The sequence below is a fragment of the Pelobates fuscus genome, chromosome 9 (assembly GCF_036172605.1).
Source record: "Pelobates fuscus isolate aPelFus1 chromosome 9, aPelFus1.pri, whole genome shotgun sequence".
Lineage (NCBI taxonomy): Eukaryota > Metazoa > Chordata > Amphibia > Anura > Pelobatidae > Pelobates > Pelobates fuscus.
In genome coordinates, this window is record NC_086325.1 from 25101760 (window position 1) to 25122271 (window position 20512).

The 20512-nt window shown below is 44.5% G+C and overlaps 1 protein-coding gene across 15 annotated transcripts in view; it reads left to right on the forward strand.

Annotated features, from left to right (window-relative positions):
* The window catches only part of SYNGAP1 (synaptic Ras GTPase activating protein 1), a 271449-nt gene that overhangs the window by 74284 nt on the left and 176653 nt on the right, over positions 1-20512 (forward strand). For all 15 annotated transcript variants that reach the window (XM_063431595.1, XM_063431597.1, XM_063431596.1 and 12 more), the window contains exon 2: positions 14306-14427. In XM_063431595.1, coding sequence (XP_063287665.1) covers positions 14306-14427 — 122 coding nt within the window. The remainder of the gene's footprint in view (positions 1-14305; positions 14428-20512) is intronic.

Sequence of the window (20512 nt, forward strand, 5' to 3'; positions counted from 1 at the left end):
ATAGGTTATGTTTGCATAGCAAGGAAAGGAATAATGTATAATACTTCTGTAGGAGAATTAACTTGTCTAGGGCAAAAAGCTTATGATGATGATACTAAAAATACAACTTGGTGGTCGGCTTCAAATGTCTCAGAACCATCTAACCCGTTTGCTAGATATGCCAGTTTAAAGGATGTGTGGTTTGATTTATCCATCACATCTACCTGGAGAGCCCCAGCAAATTTGTACTGGATCTGTGGTAAGAAAGCCTATTCGGAGTTGCCACAGGACTGGGAAGGGGCATGTGTGTTGGGTATGCTCAAACCATCCTTCTTCTTGTTACCGATTGAAACAGGTGAGACTTTAGGTGTTAAAGTGTATGATGTGAATCATAGGAAGAAAAGGGGACCCTTAGAGATAGGCACCTGGGAAGATAATGAATGGCCTCCCCAGCGTATCATAGATTATTATGGGCCAGCCACGTGGGCAGAAGATGGTACCTTTGGTTATAGAACCCCAATTTATATGCTCAACCGTATTATAAGATTACAGGCGGTGGTTGAGATTATTACTAATGAGACCTCACAAGCACTCAATCTTCTAGCGAAGCATAATACCAGGATGAGGACAGCAGTGTACCAAAATAGATTAGCCTTGGATTACCTTTTGGCAGTAGAGGGAGGTGTATGTGGGAAGTTTAACCTGAGCAATTGCTGTCTTCAAATAGATGACGAAGGGCAAGCAATAGCTGAGCTTACTAGCCATATGGTTAAACTAGTGCATGTGCCTACTCAGGTATGGAAAGGGTACAATCCAAGTAGTTGGTTTGGTAGCTGGTATGAGTGGTTTGGAGGGCTTAAGGCAGTGGTAGGTGGAGTCCTACTGATTTTACTGTTGTGTCTACTCCTACCGTGTCTTATACCCTTAGTAGTTAGGTCTGTGCAAAGCCTGATAGGAAGTATAGCAGAGAGGAAGGCTGCTGCACAGATAATGGCGATATATAAGTATAAGGCTCTAGATCAAGGAGAACCAATGCAGGAAGATGAGTGTTAAAAGATTCACATCATAAGATAAGTCTGGTCTGGTTCATGGTAACCTGAGGTATATGCAAACCAAGGTTAAGTGATGCCTCAAGTAATTGTGAAATATCAGAGGCATCAAAGGGGGGAATGTGATGTAATTCCAGTAAAATACAAGTTTAGCAGGCTAAGATTGCCACAAGGCATATGTATGTATATGTGTTTGTAGTATCAGTTAGTTAATTACACGTAGCTAAGATACTGTTATCACTGTACTGACCAGGTGCAGGAATGTAAGAACTGGAATTACGCGTCCCTCTCCTTTGTATCAGATGAGCCACGTGGTTAGACCGGATGGATGAGTTTAGACTCTATTTATTAAATAGGTTAAGGGTATGTGTGGGTGTAGTTAATTGTGGGAGGAGCTACAGTGCTATATAAGGAATGTACTCTATGTATTCAGTACTCAGACTTTGCTGTATTTTGGTGACGCTAGTCCCTCTGAGTCCCGATCGGTGATCCAATAAAGAATCTCTTCCTTCCTGAAGAAACCTGTGTCCATCTCTCTGTGCTTGGCTTCCGTCAGTTTCTCCGGTATCAGTGCCATGCTATGTATTGGTACAGGTACTGGGGTTCTGTGCAGTGTTAGTGCCATGCTGTGTATTGGTACAGGTACTGGGGTTCTATGCAGTGTTAGTGCCATGCTATGTATTGGTACAGGTACTGGGGTTCTGTGCAGTATTAGTGCCATGCTATGTATTGGTACAGGTACTGGGGTTCTGTGCAGTATTAGTGCCATGCTGTGTATTGGTACAGATACTGGGCTTCTATGCAGTGTTAGTGCCATGCTGTGTATTGGTACAGGTACTGGGGTTCTATGCAGTGTTAGTGCCATGCTATGTATTGGTACAGGTACTGGGGTTCTATGACTGTGGGTTACATATTATTACAGTAATTATACTCTGAATTCATGTCACTCGCAGCACACATTTGCAACCTCTGGTTTGCTTCCAGCTTTGGGATATAAATCCCTTAACCTGCCCAAGTCATGTGTTTGATTCAGGAGGTTTCAGCCTCTAGCACTCCAGCTGTTACATACTATATCTCCAAATATGGAGTAATCGGTTCAAGACTGGCTGAAACTGATAAGAGTTGTAGTTCACATCAGCTACAATAGCAGATTGTGTTAATCTCTGCTACCTTTATAAGCACAACACTAGCTTACCTTGTACAAACTAACCACCCTGATCAAGTGAATTTACTGCCTGTGCCATAGCAGTACATGCCTCTTAACCCCTTCAGTACCAAAGACATGTCAGGAGTGTGACATGCTGTGTACTGTACAGTATGTGTGCTGCAGGAAGCAGCAGGCCCATACATGGCAGAGTGTGTGTGTCATTGTGTGTCTGTGTGTAGTTGGTTGTGTGTCAGCGCTGCTGGTTGCTAGGTAACTGTCGCTGCTTTAATTCCTATATTTAGGGGTTTTCAGAATAAGGTTGAAGTTTTTATCACACGACGGTCTCTTACAATGCAGAATGAGCGCTCTCTCAGGGTGACAAGGGTGAGACGCCCCTGTATGTCTCTTTATATCCTCCTGTCTCTCTTTCACTCCTAGTATGTCTCCAGCTACCGTGCTGTCTTTATTATCTCAGGATGTCTTGATCTCAAGTGTTCTCCCCCCTCACTCTCTATTTCCCCTTTTCTGCTTCTTTTCACTGCTTCCAAAAGCGCCCCCTGTCACCCTCCCTTTTAGCTCCCTTATTTTTATGCCTTTGCTTCTTTTATTCCCTTAACCCCCCCCCCACCCCCTTCACCTCTCTCTCTGACTCCCCTTTTAATCTGCACCTTCACCTATTTTCTTCGCCCATTCACATCCCCTCCAAATTTCCCTTTAGTCTTTTTAATGGCCCTTCACTTTTTTGCCCTCTCCGTAGTTTAGCAATCCACCTTCCCATTTACCCAGCTTTATTCTTCCCCCCTGTCCCCCTATTACTCCTTAACAAACCCCTCTCCTTCAATCCCCATCTTTTTTTTTCTCCCCTCCCCAAACCTACCCCTTTGCCTTCTTTTTATTGCAGGTCATTTCCTTCTTGTTCTCCCTACGTGTTCATGAAACATACATGTAAATTAACACGGATACTCCCCATGCAACAATTTGTTTGCCCTGTTATCTGTGAAACACAATCACTCTTTGTGAACATTTTTTGTGCGTTTAATATCCGTGTCTTTATATCTATATATTATTTACTGCCCGTGATTGAATACACACTGTCATATCTGTGAGATATGGCTCTCTAATTTTTGCTAATAGGATTAATGGTTTCTGATATAATCATTTCTGTACATATAACATGTAATCTGTATGTACACACACATATATATCTATATACACCTATGGATATTTGTACCTAGAAATGACCATTATGTATATTTTAAAGCTTAAAATGGGATCCATTTAATTTAATGTTATGTAAGTGGTGTATAAAATGTTTTCTTTCTCCTGTAATAAACCATTGCCATTTGCTTAAAACGGCTCTGCAATAAGTGGAGATCATATTTAACCCCAATGTATCTGCGTTCTGCTTTCCAATTAGGGGTCCGTCTTATTCCTCCCTTATTACACAGAACCAGATGGCTTAGTCCGTATCCTGTGTGGCTTTGTAGAGCTCAATATTTATGGTGTAGAGTTTACATGTTAGTACATAGGTTCTGTCAAGAAGTGATGGCCATCCCTGGCACCCAAGTGATCTATATTTCTTCGATACCTAGCATGACTTTGGGCTGGCTGGGCTTAATGGGAATTTGACACTGGGATTGCCTGGATTAGCTGACACTGCTCAGTAGAGTAAACTAGGAATTTAAAGCTTTCATCGACTACGATTACTGTAATGTAGCCAGTGTTAGTGTGTGGACATGGTTACAGTATAGCAAGGGTCAACCTGTAATCCAGACTCTTGGTCAGACTGCTATCTGTGTGACCTCGACATTGCTGCCCTCTGCTCGTTAAACTGTGACCCAAACAATTCTTTGACCCCCCTCATGTCATCAAACTGCGGCCCTTTAATTCTGTGACCACCCTCTGCTTTCTGATAAGTGGTGGCCCTTCTCATTCGGTGATACCCCTCTTTCTGTTCAAAGAGTGCTCTCTAATTTTGTGACCCACCTTATGATCACAATGTGGGTCCTGTCCTCTCATGTGATTTTGGTCCTGTAATTCAGTTATTTCTCCCCTTATGATCAAACCTTGTCATTCTCTTGCTTACCCATCATATTGTGGTTCACCCATACCTTTCCTGTCCCTCTGATTAAAATGTAGACATGTCCCTCAGTGGCCCTCTCCTCTCTGATCAAATTGTGATTGCTTTCCCCATTCTAATCACACTGTGCCCCCTGTCATTCTGTGATTGTTCCTCTCTTCTAATCAAACGTGGCCTCTGGGATTGTTTTGGCTCTTCCATCCTATTCAATCAGTGGCACCTGTCATTCTCTGATTACCCCTCTCTCCTTGTATATCCATGGACCCCATCATTCTGTTTCTAAACCTGCAATTCTGTGCTTTCCCCCTAGTGGTCAGTATCTGTCTATGCTTTGGGATTGATTTTTGGTGAAGTGCATGCATGTTACATGTACATAGTCTATTTTTATCTTTCTTGTTTGATATTACGTTGATTGCCCACTGGGTGTCACCCTCTTGCCTGTGTGTGCCATGCTGGTCCCCCCCTCCCGCTTTGCAACATAATGGGGTATTAGACTATTAGTGAGTGGGTGAGATGTGCAAGCAAAAAGCAAAAAAAAAAAAAAAAAGCAGCTTAGGCCACATGTATTTTTTTTTTTAAATACTCGGAAATTCGATCTATATGTGTATCACTTTGTGTCTGTCCCTTTTTGTGTCTTGTCTCCCTACCAATGTCTGTCTGTCTCTTCACACTGACATGGCATGGGTGAAGCATTGTTACATCCCTCAGAATGTAAGATCATTTAATACTAAATACGATAGTCCCAATACTCTAATACTCTAAAGATGATTCCGTTTGCACACTCCCTGCTGTCCTATAGGTAGGAAAATCTAAATAGTAATTAGGATTTATAAGTATACATTGAGCCGAAGCATATATTTAAAAGGGAAGTGTTTATTTAGTTTGTTTTTTTGGGAAGGGGTGTTACAAAGAGATTTCTGGTGAATTTGTGAAGGGATTGCAAAATACAGGCCCAAATAGTTAAGTTTGAGAATTCTCTACATCAGCTACTTTAGCTTCAAAATGTAATTTCGCTTGTAAATTATTCACAGTTCCAGGTTCCGTGATTAAACCCAATGCATTCATCAATAGCGTATGATAATAGAGGGAGATCGCCGACGATGGGGCCATATATAGCGTAGTCAGTGTTAATTCATGCTGCTGCTGGAATAACATGACCACAGGAATACAAAGAATGGTGATTTTCTATTATGCCAATCACTGTGATTCCCGAGCATTACATAAAGCATTCAGCACCTCTCTTTGCATAATGTATGTACAATAGTTTCTGCGCTTGATTGACATCTATGCAGTGCTGCGATGTTTGCTGTTCTGCTGTGGAATGAACATCCCATAATGCTCAGGATGCAGCAGGCATGAACGCAGAGTTGGTGATATGTGTATTCAGGAAAAGTGCTTGTCTTGGGCCTCTTTCGATCTCTTGGTCACTTGTAAATTGCTGGCAGGAAGCTCGGAACTTACTGTACGGATTTGTCTATGGTGGTTAAATGAAGTCTTGTGATGCTCCCTTATTTGTTGTATACAGTGGTGTGGACTTTGTTTATGCTGTGTTGAAAATAGTATTGATAACGTTACATTGCTACAGTTTACCGTAGGAATTATACGCTTGTCTCACAGTCTTATTTCACTCTTTCCGTCATCCACCACTCACCATTGTTCTCTATCCTAATCTTCTCTTGATGGAGAGATTTGCTGTTAGACAGGGTAGGCAGTTGCCTATGGGCAGCTGTCTGATAAGGGTTCATATTGGTGTTACAGATGTGTTTTCTTGTTTGTCACCCATGTGTCGTGTAGGGCAGTCGATCATGTTAGGACATGAGGTGGTGGACTGAGGGTCTAAACCAGTGGTTTCCAAACCTGCCCTCAAGGCACGGCTACCAGTCCAGGATTTAGGGAATACCCAGTTGCGTCAAGGTGTCTTTTTTCCTTCTTTCTAAAAACACCTTAGACACTACTGGCTAATCCCTAAATCCTGGACTGGTTCAGTAGGTGTGCCTTGAGAACTGCAACAATATGTGGTTTCCTTGACCTTTTATGTAGGAAGTTCTTTGTAAGGCATTAGATAAGTGTTCTATAAAGTAAACATTGGCAGAGAAAACAATACGTAGGGCACAGTGATGTCACTGCCCAACATGATTAGACATTCCTTAAAAAAACCAAAAACCTCCTTTAAAAAATATATATATATGAATCGAGAGTTGGGGCACTTAGAAAGCACCTCTTCCTTTCTTGTAACAGTTTGATGATGATAATTCCTACAGTAGAGAGGAAAAAAATAGCACCACTGATTTTTGGGCCTAGAATTTACGATCCTTGGTAATTTCTCCACAACACATATCTCGGTGAATAACGTTTGCTATGCGTCTGTATTTTCAGAGTTCTAGGAAACCAGTTGAGTGGATTTTAAAGGGACACTCACATAACACAATTTATTTTTTTTAACTAAATGTTTAGTAGTTATACTCTCCAATTAAAACAAGTTTGTATTTAATTGTGCATTCATATTGGGGGTATATCTAAAAACCAAGATCTCTTGTCTGCAGCATTTGTAAGCCCCCCTTCCCCAGCTTCCACAGTCCAATCACAGACTTCCCAATGCAGCTCGATGAGAAGCCTTTGCAAGGCAAGTGGTCTGGACAATCTCCACTGAGCTTACAAAACAGAAACCACTGTCTGATTGACAGCCAGGGGCTGTAACAAGGTTAATTGATAAAAGTGCCAACTTCTATTGAAAGCTATAGCTATAAATGCATAGAGTTTGATGGCATATATAAACTCAAGTTGGCCAATCTAGTTAGCCAATTGCCACCTATGGTTGTCATTCCTGCTGACAACAACAGCTTTCTTGAACCTCATTAGTCTCGACCACTCCTTCCCAAAAGCTATTCCATGCATCTACAACATTTCTTGTGTATGTTGAGGAGTAATGTATGATGTTCGATGTTCTTGCTCTTTGTATAGAAAATGCATTAATCCCTTTTTTGATACTATATACAAAATGTATTGATTCTGAAAGTGCCTGATTTGGGTCAGATCCATAGTTTATGTTTATCCAGCAAAGACCAGTAAGTGGCTGATATTTCCCAATTAGTCTCCTGACCCTTCCCTGCTTTTAGTGGAAGTGCTGTACATATGGTATATATGGCGTGTAGTACTCCTCTCAGCTGTCTTTAGAAAACAATCTAGATTTCAGATTTTTAGAACACACTGCTTTACGTTATCTTCATTCAACAAAAGCATGGACGAAGACACCTGCACTAAGCTAATAGATTCCTTTGGCAATATTAAGAGATATCTGTACAAATCCCATGAAAACGTACAATTGTTTTGTTATTTAATTTCCAAACTGCTTTTCTTTTTTTTTTATAAAGTAGGGGGGACTTGTGATACCAGTGGTTTCCACTCTCTCCCAAGCTATACATCTTTAGCACACTTCCCAAGTGTCCGTATTAATGAGTGACAGTCCCTATTTTGAGCCCAAATCCTTCTATTTTCTATCCTATTGTTCCTCTTTTGTAGGAGGTCCATATTCTTGATGTGTGTCAAAGTGTATAACAGAGCTAATAGTAATGTGTCTTTAAGCTACGATAAATGTGTTTAGAAATCAGTTGTGTAAATAGGATACATTGTTCATTTTCTAAATTACATATTTGTTGTATAAATTATTAGTAAGGCACCTACAATTTCTCAGAACAGCCTGCGCCTGGCCACAACCCCACTCACACCCTTAAAATGAAAGTGTCCCTATTTGTCCATTTGAAATGTTGTGATGTATAGCCTCCAATCTCCCCCCTCACCCCCCCCCCTTTATAGTAAGGGGCACAGTGGGTAGGTGGGGCATAGTGGGTAGGTGGGGGAGCATGGGGGCACAGTTAGGCTAGGTGGGCAGCAGGGGCACAGTGGGTAGCTGGGGGAGCAGGAGCATAGTTAGGCTAGGTGGGGAAGCAGGGGGGCACAGTGGGTAGCTGGGGCGCAGTGCACAGATAAGCTTGCTGGGGGCGAGGGGGCACAGCTGTGGTAGCTGGGGTAGAGGGGGCACAGTGGTGGTAGCTGGGGAGAGAGGGCACAATGGTGGTAGCTGGGAAGCAAGGGGCACAGCGGGTAGGTGGGGAAGCAAGGGGCACAGTGGGTAGGTGGGAGAGCAAGGGGCACAGTTATGGTAGCTAGGGCACAGTGGATAGGTGGGGGAGCAATGGGCCCAGTTAGGGTAGGTGGGGAAGCAGGGGGCACTGTTAGGGTAGGTGGGGAGCAGGAGGCACAGTTAGGTTAGGTGGTGGGCAGGGGGCACAGTTAGGGTAGGTGGGGAGCAGGGGGCACAGTTAGAGTAGGTGGGGGGTAGGAGGGATCAGGGGGCACAGTTAGAGTAGGTGGGGAGCAGGGGGCACAGTTAGGGTAGGGGGAGCAGGGGGCACAGTTAGAGTAGGTGGGGAGCAGGGGGCACAGTTAGGGTAGGGGGGAGCAGGGAGCACAGTTAGGGTAGGGGAGCAGGGGGCACAGTTAGAGTAGGTGGGGAGCAGGGGGCACAGTTAGAGTAGGTGGGGATCAGGGGGCAAAGTTAGGGTAGGGGGGAGCAGGGGGCACAGTTAGAGTAGGTGGGGAGCAGGGGGCACAGTTAGGGTAGGTGGTGGGCAGGGGGCACAGTTAGGGTAGGTGGGGAGCAGGGGGCACAGTTAGAGTAGGTGGGGAGCAGGGGGCACAGTTAGGGTAGGGGGGAGCAGGGGGCACAGTTAGAGTAGGTGGGGACCAGGGGGCACAGTTAGGGTAGGGGGAGCAGGGGGCATGGTTAGGGTGGATGGGGGAGCAGGGGGCAGTGTGGTGGTAGATGGGGGAACAGGAACTCCTTCCTGCTTCCCCTAACTTACCAGAGGGTTCGCCTGCCTGTAGCTCCGCCCCGCTTCCCATGTAGCTCCGCCTCCGATCGACGTTTAACCCCGCCCCCTTTCTCTCACTGAGATCTGAGTGGGGAGTCTGGGGACTATCAGTGAGGGCAGCATTAAGAGGCAGGGGGCGGAGCGCGGCCACGCAACACAGTGCAGCCTGTATTAGGGGAGAGCTCTGAGCTCTCCTTCACAGGCTGTCACTAGGAGACAGTGCGAGCTGTGTCAGCCACAGGGCGCCCCCTGGTCCATGGCGCCCTGTGCGGCCGCACAGCTCGCACATCCCTAAGGACGGCCCTGCCCGCCCCCCTTTATAGCCTCCAATCTCCCCCCTTACCCTCCCTCCCCCCCCCCTCCCTTTATAGCCTCCAATCTCTCTTGATATGTATGGTTATAATCCAAGGAATTCTCAAATGGTCACAATATTCCCCAAGCGATCTATAAAGCAGTCTTTCTTTTCCTACAACAAATCCTTTCTATACACCCAAAAACTATAACAATGGTCATAACAATGAGGCGTGTGATAGTACTATGGTTTTAATAATCTTGATTTAATGTTATGGTGATTTAGTATCTTTAGAATATGTTGTGTCATCATGATGATGGGAAATGAAAAGGTACGAAGTGTAGAAGCTGCTTAAAAAAACACAAACCTGTATTCATGACACTTTAGTCCTGAAATAGCTGTTTCTGGCCCCCTCCTGATCCCACTTCACACTGGTCTCGCTGAGCTGCCTACGCCTCCATGACTGAGATAGTCAATCTTGATGATCTCAGCCAATCTACAGGTGATACTCGAAAAATTAGAATATCGTGCAAAAGTTTCTTTATTTCAGTAATGCAATGTAAAAGGGGACACTAATATATGAGATAGACGCATTACATGCAAAGCAAGATAGTTCAAGCCGTGATTTGTCATAAGTGCGATGATTATGGCTTGCATCTCATGAAAAGCCTAAATACACAATCTCAGTAAATTAGAATATTGACGGCATGACGTAGGACGTGGGACGTCAGCCGGAAGTGAGGTGTTGCATGAGCGTGGATGTGGCGTGTGGGGAGAGTAAACTAGAGGAGCGGCGGCGTTCTCTAACTGAGGTCTAGCTGAGGTGTCTGAAAAACTTTACAACCCCGAGAGGTAACGATCGAGGAACGTTCCTGGCAATACTAAGCATAAGGTACGCCTGTGGCACGATCAGAGGAACAACGGCGCATAATCCGAGGTACCTGCCAACAATCATCTTAATACCGCCAGGTACCGGCTAATGAGATTGCCCTATTACACCAACTCTAAGGTATGAGCTGATATTTGACTCTTTGATGAAGTAAAAGGTCTTATAATCGATTAAGGTAAGACCCTATTTGGACTCAAAGAAAAGCTCGACTTTTTGGGGGGAAAAACAGATAAGATAAGGAGGACTAATTAAAGAGACTAAAGAGACTAAAGAGAGGAAGGGAAAGACGGTGGGGGAGTCTGGGTTAGAGGAGAAGGGGGGAAAGGGACAGGAAAGCAAGGGAGAAAGATATAAACGAGGATCCCAAATCCCAAATCAAAGGACAATGGCCCCCAGGAAAGAGAAACAGGTGGAATCAGATAAATCTGATAAATCAAAAACCATAAACACCTTTTACTCCCCAAAATCACACAATCCCCCACCAAAACAAACAAGATTATCAATTACACCAGAGGACTCCCTGCTCCAAACCAATATAGAAGCAGGGAGTGCAACACCACAAAAAACCTGCTCACAAGAAAGTATGATAGAAGCATTGGATAATCTGTATTGTAAAATTAAACAAGACCTCCAAGTAACATCAACTGAACTCAAAAATGAAGTAATAGAAATAAAAGAGAAATTAGAAAACCAAAATCAAAGTAAATTAGAATATTGTGAAAAGGTGTAATATTCTGGGCTCACAGTGTCCCACTCTAATCAGCTAAGTAAGCCATAACACCTGCAAAGGGTTTCTGAGCCTTTAAATGGTCTCTCAGTCTGGTTCAGTAGGAATCACAATCATGGGGAAGACTGCTGACCTGACAGTTGTGCAGAAAGCCATCATTAACACCCTCCATAAGGAGGGAAAGCCTCAAAAGGTAATTGCGAAGGAAGTTGGATGTTCCCAAAGTGCTGTATCAAAGCACATTAATAGAAAGTTATGTGGAAGGGAAAAGTGTGGAAGAAAAAGGTGCACAAGCAGCAGGGATGACCGCAGCCTGGAGAGGATTGTCAGGAAAAGGCCATTCAAATGTGTTGGGGACTTTCACAAGTGAACTGAGGCTGGAGTCAGTGCATCAAGAGCCACCACACACAGACGGATCCTGGACATGGGCTTCAGATGTCGTATTCATCTTGTCAAGCCTCTCCTGAACAACAAACAACGTCAGAAGCGTCTTACCTGGCCTAAAGAGAAACAGACCTGGTCTGTTGCTCAGTGGTCCAAAGTCCAAATAAGGTCCAAATAAGATGCAACTTTTGCATCTTATTTGCAAACCAAGGGCCCAGAGTCTGGAGGAAGAATGGAGAGGCACACACTGCAGGATGCTTGAAGTCCAGTGTGAAGTTTCCACAGTCTGTGTTGATTTGGGAGCCATGTCATCTGCTGGTGTTGGTCCACTGTGCTTCATTACGTCCAGGGTAAACGCAGCCGTCTACCAGGAGATTATGGAGCACTTCATTCTTCCTTCCTCAACAGAGCTTTATGGGGATGCTGACTTAATTTTCCAGCAGGACTTGGCACCTGCCCACACTGCCAAAAGCACCAAAGCCTGGTTCAATGACCGTGGGATTACTGTGCTTGATTGGCCAGCAAACTCGCCTGACCTGAACCCCATAGAGAATCTATGGGCATTGCCAAGAGAAAGATGAGAGACATGAGACCGAACAATGCAGAAGAGCTGAAGGCCGCTATTGAAGCATTCTGGTCTTCTATAACACCTCAGCACTGCCACAGGCTTCCACGCCACGCCGCAATGCGGCAGTAATTGCTGCAAAAGGGGCCCAAGCCAAGTACTGAGTCCATATGCATGATTATACTTTTTAGAGGTCCGATATTGTTCTATGTACACTCCTTGTTTTATTGATTGCATGTAATATTCTAATTGACTGAGTTTGTGGATTTGGGGTTTTCATGAGCTGTAAGCCATAATCACCACACTTATGACAAATCACAGCTTGAACTATCTTGCTTTGCATGTAATGCGTCTATCTCATATATTAGTTTTCCCCTTTTACGTTGCGTTACTGAAATAAATTAACTTTTGCACAATATTCAAATTTTTCGAGTATCACCTGTAATGCTTTAGTATAGGACAGCATTAGGAGGCTATTGTGCACGCATGTCAAAACACCACTTTGTGCCAATCAGCATCTCCTCATAGAGATGCATTGAATCAATGCATCTTACTGGGAAATGTTCAGCGTCTCCATGCAGAGCATGTGCAGCACGGGACTAGGAAGCACCTCTAGTGGCTGTCTGAGTGACAGCCACTAGAGTTCTTACTAGGCATCAATGTAAAGGCTGTGTTTACAGTGCTAACATTGCAGAGGCGTGCTATAGATACCAGAATCACTTCATTAAGCTGTAGTGGTCTCTGGTGACTATAGTGTCCCTTTAAAGTTCTGCCTTTTGCCATAAGTCATTGTGTAGACATGACAATTCAGTACCTACTTTGCATTATGTACGGTATGTCTTTTGATTGTGTTGGAATTTTAGTGTAATTCCAAAGCAGTATTTATATATTATTTGAATAAAGATTCTGTCTTCATGAAAAGGCAAAAAGTAACAGTGTCACTTTATTAATTATAATAATTCATGATGATTACTAAACTCAGACAGTCGCAAGCCAGGAGCTTTCCAGAAGTAGGTGAGCTACAAATCTCATGGTATTGTTAATTAGAGCTTCCTTGATCTTACTAATGCACGGTGTGCCTGAGGATAGTGGGAGCTTCAGATGAATTGATTAGTAACGGTAGATAAAATGTCCCTGAGTTTGATCCAGTCTTCATGAACTGATCACGGAACCTGTGGATGAATTGTGTTTGCTTGCAATGAAGGCTACGTTATGCTTGTATGGGTTATCCGTGCTGATAATGAATGTTAATCTTGGTGTCATAATATTGATAGAGGTTTGATTACGTTCTTGCTGTTAACGTGCATAATTATGTTGATAGTTTGAACATTTGATTGAAATGTTCCGTTGCTGATATTTTGAGGTAGGTGCTGAACATTTCCGGATGACAGTCATGATGAAGGCCTTGTCGTGGCATTGAAAAAGGCCAATACATAGTTAATAATGTTGAAGAACATGTGATCTAGAATTTGGAATGTTCAAACATTCCCCATCTCAGTTCCTAATCACCAAACACTGCCAGGTTTTGTGTGTGATAATCTAGAGATGGTATCAGTATGTCCTCAGTTTTCCTAACTTCATTTAAAAACATGAAGGCACGAGATGCATGCTACGGATGTTCTCGGGTTGATTATCTCAAATGAGAAGATGACTTACTGAGCTGTGTAAAGATGTCAGTGAAATGTTTTATTGGTACTCTTGGCGTATGGATGTTGATAGTATTTTAGCGTTGAGTATTGACTAGTAAGTAAGTACAAATAGCCTGTGATGGTGTTTTTTTTTATAGAAGCAAAAGTACACGATGTTACAAAGTTGTACAATTCCCACAAGGCAGGTAGCTGCACTCATGTTATTACTGGTCCCTAACATTTTAGATTTTTGTAAACCTCTTGCTGGCTCCGAATGTTATCAGGTTGGGTTCTCCATTAAAAAAATAAATAAAAAATGTCCAGCCCTGGTTTATTGCAGGGTTTGACAGCCTTTTGTAAGTTTTTCAGAGAATTGGAGCTACATTATGAGCATTTAAGTTCTATAACATTTATCTCATGTTACTTATATTACCTTATTTCTTACTATCCTGGGTGCCTTGGGCCTCCATAAAAGGACATTTTAAGAGCCAATCCAAGACATGTAATTCCTGGTTTCACATTTTGCATGAAACATATGGAAATGGATGGGATATTTTGTGTAAATGTGGATGAAGTGGTGATTATTGAATCTTTATGAATGGTAGTGTGTGATTGTGATACATGTACACTAGACACTGTTAGTTTCCAAAAAAGATGGATTGTAACAATCTAATTTCTGATCTGTATCCTAAAGATGCTCGAGGACCTCCCATGCATCGGATGCCTTATGTCACCTCTCCGTATGATCGCCCAGCCTGGAACCCGCGATTCTGCGTCATCTCTGGAAACCAGCTTCTTATGCTCGATGAGGATGAGGTGAGAGGTTTTCTCAATGTGTAATCACATTATTATTTTATATATACTCACTTTATCTAGCCCTGTAATGTTTAGAGTCTTGTTGCTAAAGGTCATAGAGAGCTGCTAAAAGCCATAGTGACCTGCTAAAGGCCAAAGAGTGATTTCTTTTAGATTGCCAAATTGCTTTATCTATTTTTTCTCTTGTGTTTTCTTGTGTGAAGCAATTCATGGCCATGCATTTGTTGCAGTACAAAATTTATCAATACCATTTTGGAAGCTATGGGAGTTCTCTACATGATATTTTGGAACTGTATGAGATGCTGAAAGCTTTGTAACTTAGTAAACAGGGGATGATTTGAACATACGGTATATAAATATTAGCAAAAGGGAAAATAGAGACAGTGGGGGACTTTGCACCATAAAGTACAAATGCAAAGAAAATGATGTTTCGTGGAATGTTCTTTAAATCAAACTTCCTTTCGTTTCTGTCTAAACATAATGACTGCCTCTGTAAGATTTTCACCACACTGTTTTCTACCCTACTCTCTCGCTCTGTGAGACTCTCATTTTACTGTCCCTCTAACCAGTCCTCTCTCTGTGAGACTCTATCTTCGCTGTCCTCTCTGTGAGACTCTACCTTTCCGTTCTTATTTAAAGTGTCAGCCCAACCCTTTTGAGGGAGGGGGTCTGTTCTGTGTAAAATGCTCAATTGGGCACTATGAAGTAGCTCTCCTCCAATTTGCAGAATAACCTGCAAAAATAAAGTTTTACTTACCTAGAATCCAGTGCCGGGCAAATCTCCTGGTGCTGATTTTCACGTCTACATCTGATGTCATATGGGCCTCACGTGGTCCAATCACAGGCTTCTTTATGAGATAGACCATTTTCCCAGGTCAGAGAGCATGTGTGTGCTCCGGGCCAGCAAGAAGAGTGGAGAAGGAGGGTAGTTTTTTTTTTTTAAATATATAAAAGAAGTGGAGGGAATTGGGAGGGAGTGCAAAACTGTCTTACAGTTATAGGCGCTCTTCCTACAAGAGGGAAGATGAGCACATCTATTGCCAGCAAAATATGCATTGAATCGACATTGGCAGCCCAGAGTTTTTGCCTGCCAATGTCATGTGTCCTGGGTGTGCAACTAGCCCCCAGCACACAATTACAAATATCTCTGTATGTGCAGTGTTCCGAACAGAAACAGTGCACTGTGCACATGCTGAATGCTACCACAATGACCACTTCAAATTACTGAAGTACCCTCAGTAACGCTCATGATGAGTAATACTCTCAGTTGCTAAGTGTGATCCCTTACATTTCCTCCTTTTAATTAATATAACTCATACTCAATACAATCTCCCATTGGTTTCATGTACTGGTCTGTATATCTCCCCTATTACTCCTAATGACATGTACTTCTTATTACCACACGTATCCATCTTCATAACTTATCCCACGCCTCCATAGATCCTTATTTATCGCATCCACCTCATGTTCCTATAAATGTTCCCCACAACTTCACCTACTGCTCCATAGAAATATTCTCTATAAAGATGCCTATTGTTTCATGTGAGCATATATTAGCCCTCCTTCTGCTCCATATTAACTTTCTCTATAACTCCGCCTACTGCTTCATATTATTATTATTATTATTAATATTACCATTTATATAGCGCCAACAGTTTCCGTAGCTCTTTACAATATTAATATATAAACCTACTCTATAACTCCGCCTATGGCTCCTTATAAACCTACTCTACAACTTCGCCTACTGCTCCATATAAACCTTCTCTATAACTCCACCTACTGCAACATATAAACCTACTCTATACCTCCACCTATTGCTCCATATAAACCTTCTCTATAACTCCTTCTGATAGCCCTGATCTGGGGGACCAACATATCCAAAAAACACCAAGATCAGGGGTTTGGGATTTCCATGGAGGTCATAATTTGACCGACCGCACACAAGGTTCTTGCCCAAAAGAGTTCCATGAAATCAGGCTGTGCGGTCTGTCTCTTTCGGGAGTTCACAATACAACAGAAATACGAATGCAACCAGTTCGTATGTGAACTTAGTCTGTGTCTCTTGTTCGGGAGTGTGTTTCCACCGAACACCGCTCTTCTCAAGTGAATCCAGCCGAACATACGAAGAGATGGAAGTCCCAGCGGTGTTCGCTCTGTTGAGTGTTTGATTATAGTTCCATGCACTCGACGACCAAACACAGCTGTATGTGTTCGCGGCTAAAGTTGGCCGCCACCACATACGAGCGATGACCACCCAGCCGATAACCCATTAAGTTGCAGTTTAGAGGTGTTAATAGGGGTAATGATCTGCACACTACACTTACGGGTGGTCCAACTGTTCGATAACCGAACAGAATAAGTACATCTCATGTACCGAACCTGGTGATTTAACCCCTTAAGGACACATGACATGTGTGACATATCATGATTCCCTTTATTTCAGAAGTTTGGTCCTTAAGGGGTTAAAAGGCGCGGACAGAGCCTTTTAACAGTCCTGAACCAGGTGCCATAGTCCTGAGACAAGAGGCTGGCCAGCAGGCCCCTCCAAGAGCCCGTGGCGAGGTTACTTTTGCCACATGCTCCAAATAAATCTACTCTAACTTCTCCTTCTGCTCTATATACACCTACTCTATAACTCCGCCTACTGCTCCATATAAACCTACGCTATACCTCCACCTATTGCTCCATATAAACCTACTACATAACTCCTCCTTCTGCTCCATATAAACCTACACTATAACTCTGCCTACTGCTCCATATAAACCTATTCTATACCTTCACCTATTGCTCCCGATAAACTTACTCTGTAACTCCTTCTCCTGCTCCATATAAACCTCTTTAACGCTTTATATTGCTCAGTATTTACCTTCTCTATACTTTTCTTCCTGCTCCATATAAATGTTCTCTATAACTCCTCCTACTGCTCCATATAGATCTTCTCTATAACTCTGTCTACTGCTCCAAGTAACCCTACTCTATAACTCCACCTATTGCTCCATATAAACCTACTCTATAACTCCTCCTTCTAATCCATATAAACCTACTCTGAAACTCCGCCTAGTGCTCCAAATAGATCACTATATCTCCACCTACTGCTCCATCTAGACCTTCTCTATAATTCCACCTACTGCTCTGTAACGGAATGCAATGTATCAGCATACGATATCCGTTGGTACATCTAGGAAATCCACAGTCGGAGTAGAAAGCAAGGCAATATCCCCAATCCTCCCAATAACCGGACGAAACACAGTTTGGGAGTCAACTAACTCGGTTTATTCACAGGCAGCATATTTATACAGTTCCCCATGCAAGGGGTTTCCATACAGTAATTCCAGGGGATTTCTCCCAACATGCACTGTGACTTTCCCAACAGGCATTGCTGCACGAGAAGGATACTCCCACTAAAATGGACGATTAAGTGGATTATCCCCTCGTGCAGCAAAACCGACAATTGACATTAAAATCTGTAATTCACACAATATTCGGTATTTCGGAATAACTGAACGTTCGGTAGATAGCTGGGGTCGGGGCGCACACTTTGGGAGAATACCGCTCCGATCCCAGCTGATTTGACCGAACGCCGCACATAATACAGTTAAACATTAAAGAGGGTTTAAAAGTACCGAATAAGTACGGGACACATAATGTACCGAACGCGGAACTCCCGAACGCTCTAGAAGTCCAGCGGTGTTCGGATCATTGAGTAGCCGTTTTCAGTTCCAGGCTCTCGACGACCGAACACCGCTGCAGAGACAAAGGATCCAAGATGGCCGACCGCCGCATGGTCGGTAGTCGAACGACGGCCACCTAGGAGAGCCCTTAATTACCGATTGCAACAATGTTGCAACCGGGTAATTGGTGCCACACGACCTGTGAATGTGTGGTCTACCTGGGGAGTCCACATTCGTACGGCGAACGGCCAGGATAGCCGTGTTTCGCCGTATGAATGCTTTGTATGCTGGCAGCATACGGCTGTCAGCATGCGAACGGCCATAGGAAAATACATATACAGTTAACGTTACATAGTATAGCTTCAGCCTACGGACAACCTGCAATGAATATAGTCCAGAAGTGGCTAGGTTTGCCACAATGCTCCCCCAGAACCAAGCCGGCATACACAGTCTGATCCCAACGGATCGGCTTGGGGATGTCCGGGAGAGCACTCACAGATCACTTCTCGAGTTCAGTCTGTCTGGATAACCCGTCAGCGTTACCGTTTTGTTTTCCTGGCCGGTAATGGATAGTAAAGTCAAAGGGCTGCAGCGCCAAGCTCCAGCGCAGCAGCCTGGCATTGTCTCCAGACACACGGTTTAGCCACACTAACGGGTTGTGATCTGTGAGTAAGGAGAAAGGTTGTCCGTACAAATATGGCTGTAACTTTTTAAGGGCCCACACCACGGCCAGGCATTCTTTCTCGATGGCGGCGTAGCTCACTTCACGAGGCAGCAACTTGCGGCTTAAATAGGCTACGGGGTGTTCTCCGCCATCGGCTCCCACTTGGCTCAGTACTGCCCCCAATCCAAACATTGAAGCGTCTGTGTGAACAAGAAATCTTTTAGTTGGATCAGGAGCAGTTAACACAGGAGCATTAGTGAGAGCAGTCTTGAGTTGTTGGAATGCCTGCTCGCACTCTGGGGCCCAGACAACCAGTCGGGGAAGGTTCTTCTTCGTCAGGTCGGTTAGGGGTTTGGCCAGGGTGCTATAGTCAGGGACAAACTTTCTGTAATAGCCGGCTGTCCCTAAGAACGCCAGCACCTGGGTCTTAGTCCTGGGGGTAGGCCACTTGGCTACGGCCTCAATCTTGGCTGGCTCGGGCCTCTGCTGCCCACACCCTACACGGTGGCCCAGGTACTGCACCTCGGCCATACCTATGTGGCACTTGCTAGGTTTTAGCGTTAACCCGGCCTCCCCAATGCGATCTAATATCGCCCCTATATGGCGTAGGTGGTCTTCCCAGTTCTGGCTAAACACGGCTATATCGTCTAGATAGGCACAGGCATACTCCTGAAAACCGTCCAGTAGCCGATCTACCATCCGCTGAAAGGTAGCCGGAGCGTTTTTCATCCCGAAAGGCATGACCTTGAACTGGTACAGGCCAAACGGGGTGACAAACGCCGACTTGGGGATGGCGTCATCGGCTAGTGGGATCTGCCAGTACCCCTTACACAAATCAATGGTAGTGAGATACTGGCCCCGTGCCATCTTATCCAACAGCTCGTCTATCCGGGGCATCGGGTAGGCATCAGACACCGTTTTGTCATTTAGCCTCCGGTAGTCAACACAGAATCGGGTGGTGCCATCCTTTTTAGGTACCAGGACTACCGGCGATGCCCAGGGGCTATCGGAGGGTTCGATAACCCCTAGCTGCAACATTTCGTCCAGTTCGGCTTTCATATGGGTCCGGACGGATTCCGGAACCCTATATGGAGCCTGGCGCATAGGTAGCTGTCCTGGGGTCTCTACTCGGTGGGTGGCTAGCGGAGTGTACCCAGGTAAATTGGAGAAGGTAGTCCCCTTGGCTACAATCAGCGCCTGTACCTGGGCACGCTCCTGGGGGCTTAGCCGCTCCCCCAGTTGAACTCCCCGGGAGGGCTCTATCTGTTCCTCGGGTTCTAGTAGGTCGGGTAAAGGTAGATTTTCCTGATCCTCTACGGAGGAGGCACATATGGCCGTTACATCCTCTATCCTCTCATGGTAGGGTTTGAGCATGTTCACGTGGAGCATGCGTCTCTTCCCTACCCCTGAGCAGGGGCCGATCACATAGGTAGTGTCGCATCGCTGCTCCACTACCTGGTATGGGCCTTGCCAGACGGCCTGCAGCTTATCTGTGCGGACGGGCTTTAAGATCAAGACCTTCTGTCCCACCTGAAAGCTGCGGTCCCTGGCTCCTCTATCGTACCAGCGGCGCTGGCGTTGCTGGGCCGCCTGTAGGTTTGTGTGCACAGCCTGAGTCAGCGCCTCCAGACGGTCCCTGAACTCCAGGACGTATGACACGATAGGGGTCTCGTTAGAGGTACTCTCTCCCTCCCAGTGTTCCCTAATCAAGTTCAAGGGTCCTCGCACCCTCCTCCCAAACAGTAGTTCA